At 45.7% G+C, this 12,443-nt stretch overlaps 1 protein-coding gene across 5 annotated transcripts in view; it reads left to right on the top strand.

The window, feature by feature from the left end:
- Positions 1-12,443, top strand: part of ACVR2B (activin A receptor type 2B) — a 30,546-nt gene that overhangs the window by 3,129 nt on the left and 14,974 nt on the right. For 2 of the 5 annotated variants that reach the window (XM_070577236.1, XM_070577235.1), the window contains exon 1: positions 2,375-2,608. The exons of the other annotated variants lie outside the window; for them this stretch is intronic. In XM_070577236.1, coding sequence (XP_070433337.1) covers positions 2,494-2,608 — 115 coding nt within the window. In that variant the 5' untranslated portion in view covers positions 2,375-2,493. Of the gene's footprint in view, positions 1-2,374; positions 2,609-12,443 lie in introns of those variants that run through there. 5 annotated transcript variants of the gene reach the window in all.

Raw genomic sequence — 12,443 nt, 5'->3', positions numbered from 1 at the left:
ATGAGGGGCGGGCCCCGTGGCTGAGTGGTTGAGTTCATGTGCTCCACTTTGGCGGCCCAGGGTTTCACTGGTTCAGGTCCTGGGTGCGGACATGGCACTGCTCATCAAGCCATGCTGAGGTGGCGTCCCACATAGCAGAACCAGAAGGACCTACAACTAGAATATACAACTATGTACCAGGGAGGGGGGGCTTTGGGAAGAAGAAGAAAAAAAAAAAGATTGGCAACAAATGTTAGCTCAAGTGCCAATCTTAAAAAAAAGAGAGATTTTACATTACTTTTTTTTTTTTATTGTCATTGAAATCCAGTCTGTATTTTATACTTAACAGAACATCTCAATTTACACTTTCCCCATTTCAGGTGCTTAGTAGTCACATTTGGCTAGTGGCTACCATATTGGATGGTGCAGTCCTCGAAGAAAAGGGGGAATTTGTGCTGTAATAATGGTACATGGTGCCATTTGGCTCTTGCTTTGCAATGGACATCCCAGACACACATCTGTGTATCCCACAAGAACTCCTGACATCTGTCTCTGTACTTGGGGTTCGGATCAGGGCCTTTGGGGGCAGAGTGAAGGGTGTTCTGAGTGGAATGTCAGGAGCCACGGGCAGAGAAGGAAGACCTGCCTCCTTTCTGTCCCATCAGGAAGTTCAGGCCGTAACTGCCCTAAGCTGTCCTCATAGGCTGGCTACTCTCTGACCCAGAGATGTCCATTGCTTTGGAGGAGAAGTGTGTGTGTGATGAGTGAAGTGATCCTCAGGCCCAGTGTGGTGGTAGCTGACAAGGACACGGGCCACAGAGCCACAGGCCATTGATGCTCTTCCCCAGGGAAGGATGTCCTCTGCTACCTGTCCTTGTACCTGTTGGGCACTCCAGGCTCTCCCTTTTTGGCGCGCTGGCCTGCCCTTTGGGAGGAGTGGACACCCTCCTCAGCTCTTGGAGGCTCTTTCAAGGTAGATGGTGTGAGAAACTCACCCAGCTTCCCAGGCCCTACAGCTGGGTGAAAACATAAGACCCAGAACCCCACGGCCTCCCACAGCTTGGGTAGGCCTCTCTGGTGTACTACCCTGCAGGGTCTTTCTGGGTATCAAGAATCCCCAAACAGTACCTGGACCTCCCCTGGCACTTCACCCAAGGAACTTCCTTTACAGGGAGCCCAGTGAAGAGCCCCCATCCTACACCATGGTCCTTTGTATCACTGGCCCCTCTGAGAGTCTGATGAAAGCTGTGGATCCTTTCCCCAGGAAAATACTAATAAGAGACTGTGTGTGTGCATGCATTCATTATGCATGCACACTTGCTGTTTTGCGCTGATACCAGGAACCTGTAGCCCCCTGGATTGGACTCGGTGAAGTTCTGGCTGCCCTGCACATACCTGCTGTACCAGTCCTGAGGGGCACCTTGCTGGCCTTTGCGGGTACACTGGGCTTGTTACCACATTGATACCTCTACTTACCCTGTTCTAGCCACTGGACATGACTTCTACTTTACTTCTGCTGTTTGTGATCCTGCCCAATGTTCACATTCCAGGCCTGATCCCCTCCTCCTCCAGGAAGCCGTCACCTGAGTGCCTGTGCATTCAGCCCCCTGCCTGGGACCTCAGGATACTGCAAGTGGGAACCAAGGGACATCAGGTCAGAGTTTAGATCCACTTGCAGATAATGGCCTGTTAGCACAGTCTGGGATCTAGAGGCTGAGGGGGATCTGGCCTGGGTACTGCTTTTGAGAATGACGCTGAATAGACAGCCCTCAGGCAGGTCCTGGCTGGGTAGACCTCGTTCTAGAACAGACTTTCTCAGCCTTGACACTGTGGACAATTTGGACCCAGTGATTCTCTGTTAGGTGTGTTTGTGGGTGTGGTGGAGTGGTGGGGTTGTGGTGAGAGCTGTCTTGTGCATTGCAGCATGTTTAGTAGCATCCCTGGCGCATACCCACCTAAATGCTTGTAGCTCTTCTAATCGTGACAACCAAAAATGTCGTAGGCAGAGGGCGTGCAAAATCACCTCAGGTTGAAAACTTCTGATCTAGAATGTTCTCACGGTTTAAAGAGACGCTTGTGAGAGGCGGGGTTAATGGCTACTGTCTGCACCCCTCCCCTCCCACCCGATTCGGGATGGGAAGCTGGAGATTCCTGCTCTGATAAACCTGCTCAGCGTGTGAGAGTTTGGTTCGAAATTAGTGCTTCGGGAGTACCCGCTGCTGGCCCCGGAGTACAATCCTGGCGTCCTTGAGTTTTCCCAGCAGTGGTTCGGGTTTCAGGGAGGCGGTGGTTGTGGGTGGGCCGGGCAGCCCGCCCGCCCGCTGCTGCCCGCGCCCGCGCCGCGAGGTCTGCGCTCGCGCCGCTCCCTCCCGCACGCGCAGAATGTCTGGAAGTGCCTGTTGCCGGGGCCTCCGCGGCGCCCCGCAGCCCCGGTCTGCTGAGCCGGGAGCCGCCGGAGTGGGGGCGGTCCGCGGCGGCCTGCAGGAGCGCGGGCGGTGGTAGCAGGACGCGGGCATGCCCTTTCCCCCGGGCGGGCCGGCCGCGCGGCGCCCCGAGGAGCCGCAGCGGCTGTGGGCCTGGAGCCCCGAGCCCGGGGACGCCAGGGCAGGGGGGCAGCCTCTCCGCAAAGGTATGGGCACCGGTCTCTACCCTGGCCCCAGGGAATTGGAGGGCAGGGCGCGCTTCCCTGGGGTCCTGGGGAGGTGTGGTGGGCAGAACGGCCAGCGCCAGCGCTGCAGGCCCTGACGGAAGGGGTGATCTCTGTGGGCGCCTGTGTGTTGGGCCTGGCAGGCTGGCAGCACCCGTGTTTGTCCTCCACTCCTCCTCTGACCGACACCCAGCTCTGCTAGGAACGGCCTTCTGAGGGGCTCTTGTCTGATCTTGAACTCAGCAAGACACAGCTTGCTGCACTGGGTTCTTAGGCTGGAGGAAGCTGCCCTGAAATCCTCAGTTTCCCAGTTCTCCACATCACTGTTGTGTGAAGTGCTTATTTTAAAGAGTTTCTTGCTGGAGTTGAGGCTTCCTGTTTCCATCTCTTTGGGGTCTTTCCAAAGGGAACTTTGTTGCCTTCTCAGAATTCTTTGTCTTCTTTCCTTTCCCTCCCCTTCTATCACCATCCTTTGTTCCAGAATAGACACCCATCCCCTTGTTTGGGGCTTCCTTTTGGTCTTCACCAGACGCACAGGCCCAGCCCAGCCCAGCCCAAGAGGTCCCTGTTCCTTGAGGTGCTGGTGGTGCTGCTCCTGGATGCTCAGGTTGCTGGGTGGTGTTGAAGATGGGGGAGAGGAGATGCTGCTGCCTTCTTCTGAGTCTTTGTTGTTTGTTTCTGAGTGATGTCTGTGTGAGACAATGATAGGTACTGGAAACCAACTGACACTGCAGGCTGGGATGGTCACGCAGGCCAGGATTGTTTGGGGGCCAGCCATGCCTCCTCCTGGCCCAGAATCACTCATGCTTCCTGCCTGTGGACTGCTCTGTGCTTTGCCCTGGTACTTCCAATCTCGCTGTACACATACATGTTCAGAGTGTCTTAGGCAGCCCTAGCTGAGTGTTTTCATTCATGGACATGTGATTGCTGAGACGGTGTTGGAAAGGAATCCTGCCCCACTGGGCAGATGTATGGTCCTCCTGGGGGGACCTTCTCTTGGGGCTTGGCCTGCTGTACAATCAATGGGACTTCTCTCTGACCAGTTTCTGGGCTGGAGCTGAGGTGTTTTGTGAGGTGAGCTCATGTTCTTGTTTGCAAACGTTCCTCTGCCGACTATTTCAGTTCCCCTCTGACAACCAAGGAGTCTAAAATTAGTTCCGGGGAAGGAAAAGGAAGGCTGGTTGGAAACCCAAGCTCTTGGCTGGAGGATGGAGGAGGCTGCTTCCCGGGATTTGTGGCCGAGCGTTTCGGAAGATGTGACCAGACCAGCTGTTGTCTGTCCATCCAAGGAGAGGGTGGGGCCCCTCCTTGCCTCTTAGACTTGAACCAGTGAAAGCAAGAGGCTGACTTGGAAGCTGACTTTCTTGAGTGTTGATGACAGGATGTTTTTTCTTCTGGTTTATGTAGTGGTGTACAATGTTTTCAGGTATGAGGACAATGCCTTTTAATGTTCAGCGTCATTGACAGCCCTCTTTTCCCCTTCCCCCCCATTGATTAAGAAAGCATGCATGAGTTCTCAGAACCCTTGGCTGGCAGCCATGGGTTAAGAAACCCTTACTTTATGTACTTTTTGGAAATTTCCTTCTCACGTAAGTTTTGACATTCCCTTCAGGTGCTCACAAGCCAGGCAGACCAGGGCCTCCCTTGGAACTGCTGGCTTAGGCGGTAGGTGGCTTAGAGGGGAGCCCTGTGGCGCAGGGCGCATAAGGAGGTCCAGCATCTCTGTGCTCTGAGGACATAGGGGATCAGGGTTCATCTGCTCTGGGGCTTAGAAAATAGAGGGGCAGAAAATTTAAAGAGGTGAATTCTGGTTTCCTTTCCCACCTGGCTGGCCCCTCCTGTGAACCCCCCATGTGAGAGTGTGTCCTGCAGGGCCACTCAGGGAAAAGAGAGCCATGGCAATGCAGTCTTGTCTACCCTACCCTGAAAAACCGGTCTCAAAACTCCCCTCACCCACAGGTCTCCTGGTTAGCCACCTGGGGTGTACTTGGGGCAGTAGAGTTCACTTTGGCCATCACTGCTCTTCTCGTTTTAAATTTTATTAATTTTTAGCTTTACAAATAATATATATAAATTCAATTGCAGAAATTTAGATGTTACAGATAAAACCGGGGTCTCCTTTATCACTCCTGGCCCCATTCTGAGTCCTCTTCCAGAAGTGAGCCTTCTCAGGTTGGTAGATATCCTTCTAGATATTTTACCATCTATAGAAATATTTAGAGAAATAGAGAGGGTTTTTTTTTTTTTTACCTAAAATTGTATTGCTCTTTTCAACATTTAAGTGACGTATAAAATAAAATATCTATAGAACAGTGTGATTACCCTAAGTGACAGCTTGATGAATTTTCATGAATTGAATATGCTCATGTAATCAGCATCCAGATCAACAATCAGAAATTTACTAGCCACTCCCCTCCCACCCCCTGCAGTCTCTTGCTCCATTCCAGTCTCTACCCCCTAAACCCCTAAGGGTAACCACTATCCAGACTTCTAACAGCATGTGTCAGTTTTGCCTGTTTTTGTGCTTTAAGTGAATGGAATCTTATAGAATGAACTGTTTTGTGTCCATCTTTTCTCACCATGTTTGTGACTTGCATCTGTGCTGTTGCATGGCATGGCTTTTTAAATTCAGAGATATGTTTTGGCAATCTATATATGGATCTACCTCGATCTTTTCAATAGCTGTGTGAAATTTCAAAGTTTGAGTATAGACTCCATTTTATCTAGTCTCCTATTGATGGGCTTCCTGATTGTATATAGTTTATACAGATTGTTTCTCAAGGATAGGTGACAAGAAGAGGAATTTCTGGGTCATATGACATGTATGTTTTAAATTTTAATAGATACTGGAAAATGACTATACTGTGGTTTGTTTGTTTCTTTTGAGGCTACCCAGGTGACGGCAGTGGGGGCAGAACCCAGTTGAGAGGGCAGGTGGCCCTCTGCAGCAATCTCTGAGCACTTCTTCCCCTCTAGAAATGCTAGATTACAGAATGTAGGAATAGCCCACTTCGTGAAGGGACAGGGAGAGTGCTCGCTGCTTCTGGCCTAGTGTCTGAGGAGAGCCAGAGAGGCTGCTTCCCGTGTCTGAGTCTCCTGGTTACTTTGCTTACATAGGAGGGTAAGCAGTGGGCTAGCAGGATGTGCTGGTCTGGGTTTGAGATGGAAGGAAGTGCATGCGTGTGACTGTATGTGCTCTCTCACCATGCTCCTTTCTGCTTCCACCCTCCAGAGAGACTGAGGCACTTGCTGAAGGTTTTAAGGAGCTGTGTTTAACAGGGCCACTACTGGTGAGCCCAGTGTATTTGACAAGATCTTGGCATGGCAGGATCCTGATTTCACATGTCATGATAGTGGTGGTAGGGGGTATCGGAGAAACCTGTAGAAGAATTTCTAGTCTGGTGAGAAGTTTCTCAAGACCGAAGGGGCTCTGGTGAGCTTCGGTTCCTGCCTGAAGGGTGTGCCTTGTTCCCTTGCATAACCTGCTGCCATGACTGGCTGAAGAATTAGGGAAGACAGTTTGAGCTGACTTGTTCTCCAAGGTGCCTGCTTTGCTAGACTCCTTCTTCAGCATGCTATCTACTCTTTCACCACTATTTTACTGGGATTCCCTGTGTAAGCCCACTTGGCAGGTCCTGCTCTTCGATTTAGGTGACGCTGGATTTGTGGTACTGTTTCTAGTATGACTGATGTCCCAGTCCCCTTTCCTACGTTGTACAGGTGATGTGCACTGTCTGCGTATTGGTCTGCTAGGGCTGCCGTAACAGAACATCACAGACTTGGTGGCTTAGGTAACAGAAATTTATTTTCTCACAGTTTTGGATGCTGGAAGTCCAAGATCAAGGTGCTGGCAGCGTTGGTTTGTAGTCAGGCCTTTTTCCTTGGCTTGCAGATAGCTGCCTTCTTTGCTGTGTCCTCACATGGTCTTTTTTCTGTGTGTGTATATTCTTGTTGTCTCTTCCTCTTCTTTTAAGGACACCAGTCCCATTGGATTATGGCCTCCCCTAATGACTTTGTTTGACCTAATTATCTCTTTAAAGGCTTTATCTTCCAGTACGTTCACACTGGGGTTATGAATTTTGAGGGGGACATAGTTCAGGCCATAACAGTCTGAAGTTATAAAGTTGGTTGAAAGTAAATTCTGTTTTCCTCTTGAGTTACACTTTGAAATGGAAGTTACCTTTTTCAGGACTCTGCTTTGGGGTCTGTGTTGTTCTCAGTTAACTCTTCCCATGGGCAGTCTTATCTACACTGGTGAGCGCAGTTTCTACGTATATGTAGAGGTAACCCCTTTGGGTCGTTTAGGGTCCTGAAAGTATGTCTAAAAGCTGAGTGAAAACTAGATATGGACACTTCCTCTTTTGATTATCAGGACCAACCTTTCTGAAGGCATCTGGAAAAGATGGACAAATTAAAAAAACTTCTCTGGTTGAAAGCATTGTATAGCTAAGAAGATAGTAAAGACCTACCAGGCCAGGATCTGTGTGAGAACAGAAGCCCTGAGTGGGGACTTTGACATTTGAGTCTGTTTTCAGTCCTTCCATATGGGCACCTGAGAGGCTGAGCCTTGTATCCGATAGCCTTGTGGGGCTAGGAAGACAGGAATTGCAGTTCTAAACAGGGGGTGGATGTAGTGAACCCCTCCTTTTGGGTTAGGACCCAAAGGCATAGGGGTGAGGGGGAGCCAAAAGAAGACACACTCTAAAGTTTGATTAAGATGTTCTGGAATTAATGGTGCCCTTAGCTGCCTGCCAAAAGCACATGTAACATCATTCTAGGAATATTACATCATTCTAGGCCTCAAATTATTTCTACAAACAATTTTGCACATATAATAACTGGCTGGTCATTTAAAATAAATAGCCAGCAGAAACATCACAGTTGAAGTAGACCTGGATGAGCTCCAGATTGGAGTTATACACATACTGAAAAATAGCAGTGCTCACTATAATCAAGGAAATGAAAGTGGAAATTTCAGAAGAGAGCTATAAAGACATCTAACAACTGAGCCAGCCCTGGTGGCCTAGTGTTTTCTAAGTTCAGTGCACTCCACTTCACCAGCCTGGGTTTGGTTCCTGGGCACGGACCTACACCATTCTGTTAGCAGCCATGCTGTGCTAGGGGCCACATACTGAAAAATAGAGGAAGATTGGCATGAGTATTAGCTCAGGGTGAATCTTCCTCAGTAAAAAAAAAACCAAGCTTATATATATATATAAAGCAAGCAAATGAAAAATCTGTTATAGAACTGACCTGTAGACCAACAGAAATTAAGAACTCAGTGAATCATTTTATCAGGAGATTAGGTGCAACTGAAGAGAGAATTAGTGAACTGGAAGATAGATCAGTAGATAATATACAGACTGAACCATGGAGAGACAAAAAGGTAATACAGAAGAGCAGGAAAGACACATAGAGGATGAAGAGAGAAGGTCTAGGATTCATGTAATCAGAGCCACAGAAATAAAGGACAGAGAATGAGGCAGAAGACATTATAGCTGGGAACTTTGTAAAATGAATGAAAGATATTAAGCTACAGATTCAAGAAGCTCTGGTGAACCTGGATAAGATATATAAATTCCACATCTGTTTCTATCACAGCCAAACTTCTTAAAACTAAAGACAGAGAATCTTAAAAAACAATCAGAGAAAAAAGCATTGCTATCAAAGGAGCAATGGTTGTATTGACAGCTAACTTATCAAAAACTGTGAAACCCAGAAGACAATGGAATGATAGCTTTAAGTGCTAAAGAAATAACTGTCAATCTAAAGTTCTGTATCAAATGAAACTGTCATTCAAGAATGAGGATATCAAGTAAAGAGGGTGTTCTTCAGGCAGAAGGAAAATGATCTAGGTGGAAGGTCAGAGGTGTAGAATGGAATGAGCAACAATGAAAATTATAAATATTCAGACATTTATTTTATGAGAGAAGTGTGTTACTGAGTTTGGAATACACCTAAAAACAAACCACATGACGGCAGTGCTATATGAGCATATGGAATGGAGTAAAAATGGAATTTAACTGTTCTGAAAGTTCTTACGTTGTCCTTCGGAAAGAGGGTGAAACTAGCAGCTAATGTGAGATTTTGATAAGTCAAGAAGGCATGCTGTAATCTCTGGATAACCACTAAAGGATAGAAAGATTATAACTTTCAAGCTAATGAAGGGGAAAAATGGAATAATAGAGAATTCTCAAATTGAAAAGAAGACAATAAAAGAGAGATAAGGGAACATAGAGTAGGAGAGATAAATAGAACTAATATCCCTAATGGACATAAGATGCAAAAATCCTTAAAACATTCACAAATAGAATCCAGCAATATGTACAAATAATAATACATCATGATGTTTTGATCCCAAAAATGTGTTGTTGATATAATGATTGAAAAATCTAATCTGCATGTTCACAGAGTAAAGAAAAGCTATAGTCTTATCTCAGTAGAGTGCAGAAAAAGCCTTTAGGGTTTAATCTTTAGTTAATCCTCATAGTAAAACAATTTGGAAATGCAAAGGATCGAGAAAAGCCAAGGTTGTCTTGAGGGGAAAAAGGTGTGCCTACTGGATTTCAGGATTCATTGTAAAGCTGCAGTAACTAAGATGGTAAGCTGTTGGTGCAAGATAGCTAAATAGACAATGGAACAGAATAGAAAGTCCAGAAATATATCCATGCCTATATGGATGCTTACTTTAAGAGACAGGAGAAACAACACAAGTTGAGAAGTGGACAGTTTTTCCAATAAAAATCAAAGCATTTCAGTTTTGTTTTTGTTTTTTTGTGAGGAAGATTGGCCCTGAGCTAACATCTCTTGCCAGTCTTCCTCTATTTTGTATGTGGGATGCCACCACAACATGGCTTGACAAGTGGTGTGTGGGTCTGTGCTCAGGATCTGAACCTGTGAACCTTGAGCCGCCAAAGCGGAGTGTGCGAACTTAACTACTATGTCTCCAGGCCAGCCCCCAGTTTTTTTCTTTTAAGTGATATTTCATGATTATGGGAAATTGTTTCAATATTGGGGAATACTACTAATTGGTGGGGCTTCAAAGCGGAGTAAGTCATCCATTTTGGTGTCTCCCTGTTGTAGAATTTCATCTTACAGCCACTCTAGCTTATGTTGGCGTGATACACTTATTTCCATCTATTTACTTTCAACCTGTTTTGGTGAATTTTTTATTTCAGATTTTCAATTTTAGAATTTCCGTTTGGTTCTTTTTTTACAGGTTTTATTTCTCTGCTTAGATATCCTATTGGTGCATTCTTTGGAGCATGTTTTCCTTTACTTCCTTGAGCATGCTTCTAATAGTTACTTTAAACTCTTTGCTAATTGCGACATCCAATCATCTTAGAGTCAATCTCCATTGAATGTATTTTCTTGAGTATAAGACACATTTTCCTATTTTTCATCTACTCTTAGATTAGATTTGAATGTTGTGAATGATAATTGTAAAGACTGGATTCTGTTATGTTTATGTTCCTCTCAAAAGCATTGCTTTGTTTTTGTATTAGATAGTTAAAATGACTGAATTAAAAATCTTTCTTCTGTGATGGGCAGCTGCTGAAATATCTGTTCAGTTCTTTTAGGCTTACTTGGGTGCTTGGAATGTATTCTCTGCCTGCGTAGTTAAGGGTCAGCCAGAAATTTGAACAGAGTTTACATGCAGACTGTGGCTTGTATCCTGGACCAGCTGTCACCCTGTATGTCTTTTACTCATCATCTTGAAGATACCTATCACTTAGCTCCTGTGTTGGACTTTTGGGTTTTTGTATCCTCTTTCTTTGTTTACTCCCTCATTTTTGTGGAGCATATCCTTTAGTACCTTTTGAGAAAGGGTGAATAGAAGGTTCATTTTTGTGATCTTGCTTTACTCACTACAGCCTATATGTTTCGTTGATAGCTAACTGGGTATGGGTATTTATAAATAGGAAGTCTTTTTCCTTCCAAATTGTGAAGCACTGTGCCATTGTATTCTAGCATCCAAGTGTTGGCTACTGGAAGTTCAAAGCCCTTCTGATTCCTAATCCTTTATAGCTGACATTTTTCTCTTGCTAGACATTTGTTGTAGGGTGTTTTCTTGTCCCCACTGTGTTGTGAAGGCACAGTGATTTTCCTTAGTGGGGAGGCCTGTTTTTATCCACTGTGCTTGTCTTTGATTTCTTCCTTTTTGTTTCCTCTTTCTGGAACTCCTGTTATTTACGTGTTGGACTTCCTGGACTGGGCCTCTAAATTCTTTGTCTTTTCTCTTTTTTCTCCTATTTTCTGTATATTTCTGTGTTTGCTCTACTTTCTTGTGAGGTTCTTTAATGTTTTCTTCTTCTTTTTTTTTTTTTTTGAGGAAGATCAGCCCTGAGCTAACATCTGCTGCCAATCCTCTTCTTTTTGCTGAGGAAGACTGGCCCTGAGCCAACATCCGTGCCCATCTTCCTCTACTTTATATGTGGGATGCCTACCACAGCATGGCTTGCCAAGTGGTGCCATGTCTGTACCCAGGATCTGAACTGGTGAACCCCAGGCTGCCAAAGCAGAATGTGTGCACTTAACTGCTGCGCCACACTGGGCCAGCCCCTTTAATGTTATCTTCTAATCCTTCTGTTGCTTTTCATTTTTTCTGCCATCATATATATGTATTTGTACTTCCTGAGAGCTCTTTTGTTATCTAGTCTTTTAACAATGCCATCCTATTCATTTTTCATGGGTGCATTGCCTTTTATCTCTCTGAGGATATTGATATAATTTTGAAGTTGCTCATCTCCCTGAATAATCTCTGTTTTCTCCAAGTTGGTTTTTTTCTGTTTTTATCTCTGTCTTTCAAGTAACTGACTTTCCTAGACTTGTTCATGTTTAGGGATGGTCCTGAATACTGATTGAAAGCTCTGAGCTCGTGAGTGGAATGTGCCAAATGTAGGATGATTCCATTGGGCTGTTTTTGAAGCTAGTTAGATTCTCTTGAGAAATATCTTCTGTTTTCTATTTGGTGGTGGGGGGTGGGGATGTGTATAGGCCTGGCTGCTAAAATTCTGGGAGCCACAGGGGCAAGAGAGCTAGGGGTTTCTATATTTGGTGTATTCTGTATTTCTCTTGTTTCAGTGTGGTACCGTACCCTCAAGTGTGCCTCCTCCTCCCTGTCCAGAGGTTCTCTGTTTTATTTTCTGTAGAAAATAACCTTCTGCTCTCTGCAGGGTCAAGGGAGGGGTGGCCTGCAGCCATGGTGAGTGGTAGTAAGATCAGAGGATCTGGCTGCCCCTTACCAACCAACCCTTCTGTCTTTGACTCATCTTACCCCTCTCTTCCAAAGATAGCTGGTGCCACAAATTCCTGAGTTTTGGAGGATTCTGTGGTGCAAATCATACTGCTTCTCACCTTTCTCTGCAGCCAGCTTAGGAGTCTGTATGATCACTGACCACTTGAGTGTTTGCTTTCCAACTCTAAAATTTTATTTTTCTGGTTCTCTCCCGTTCTCTTTGTCCTTATGGGTTTATGCCTTAAAAACTTCTTTGCTGTCGCTTTAGGGGGATTACAGGAGGGAGAAAAAGTAATATTTGTGTATAACCCTTGACCTTTACCTAGAAGCTCTCTCTCCAATATTCTTCAAAAATGATGGTGTCTGGAGAAAGGCAAGTATTATTCCAGAGAATGGACCCCACACCTTGTATGGGAGGATGGTGCCAGGGACTTGTTTATAAAGTCAAAGTTGGAAGTGCCTTGAGGGGACCTGGCTTGATTCCTTGTTCCTAGGCTGGACTTCTGAAGGCAGATAGAGCTCCTCCTGTCACCCTTGGAAAGTGCTCCTGGACTTCCATTTCTGGCAATAGTAGTGAAC

The sequence above is a fragment of the Equus przewalskii genome, chromosome 15, assembly GCF_037783145.1.
Source record: "Equus przewalskii isolate Varuska chromosome 15, EquPr2, whole genome shotgun sequence".
NCBI lineage: Eukaryota > Metazoa > Chordata > Mammalia > Perissodactyla > Equidae > Equus > Equus przewalskii.
This window is presented reverse-complemented; position numbering and strand designations above follow the sequence as displayed.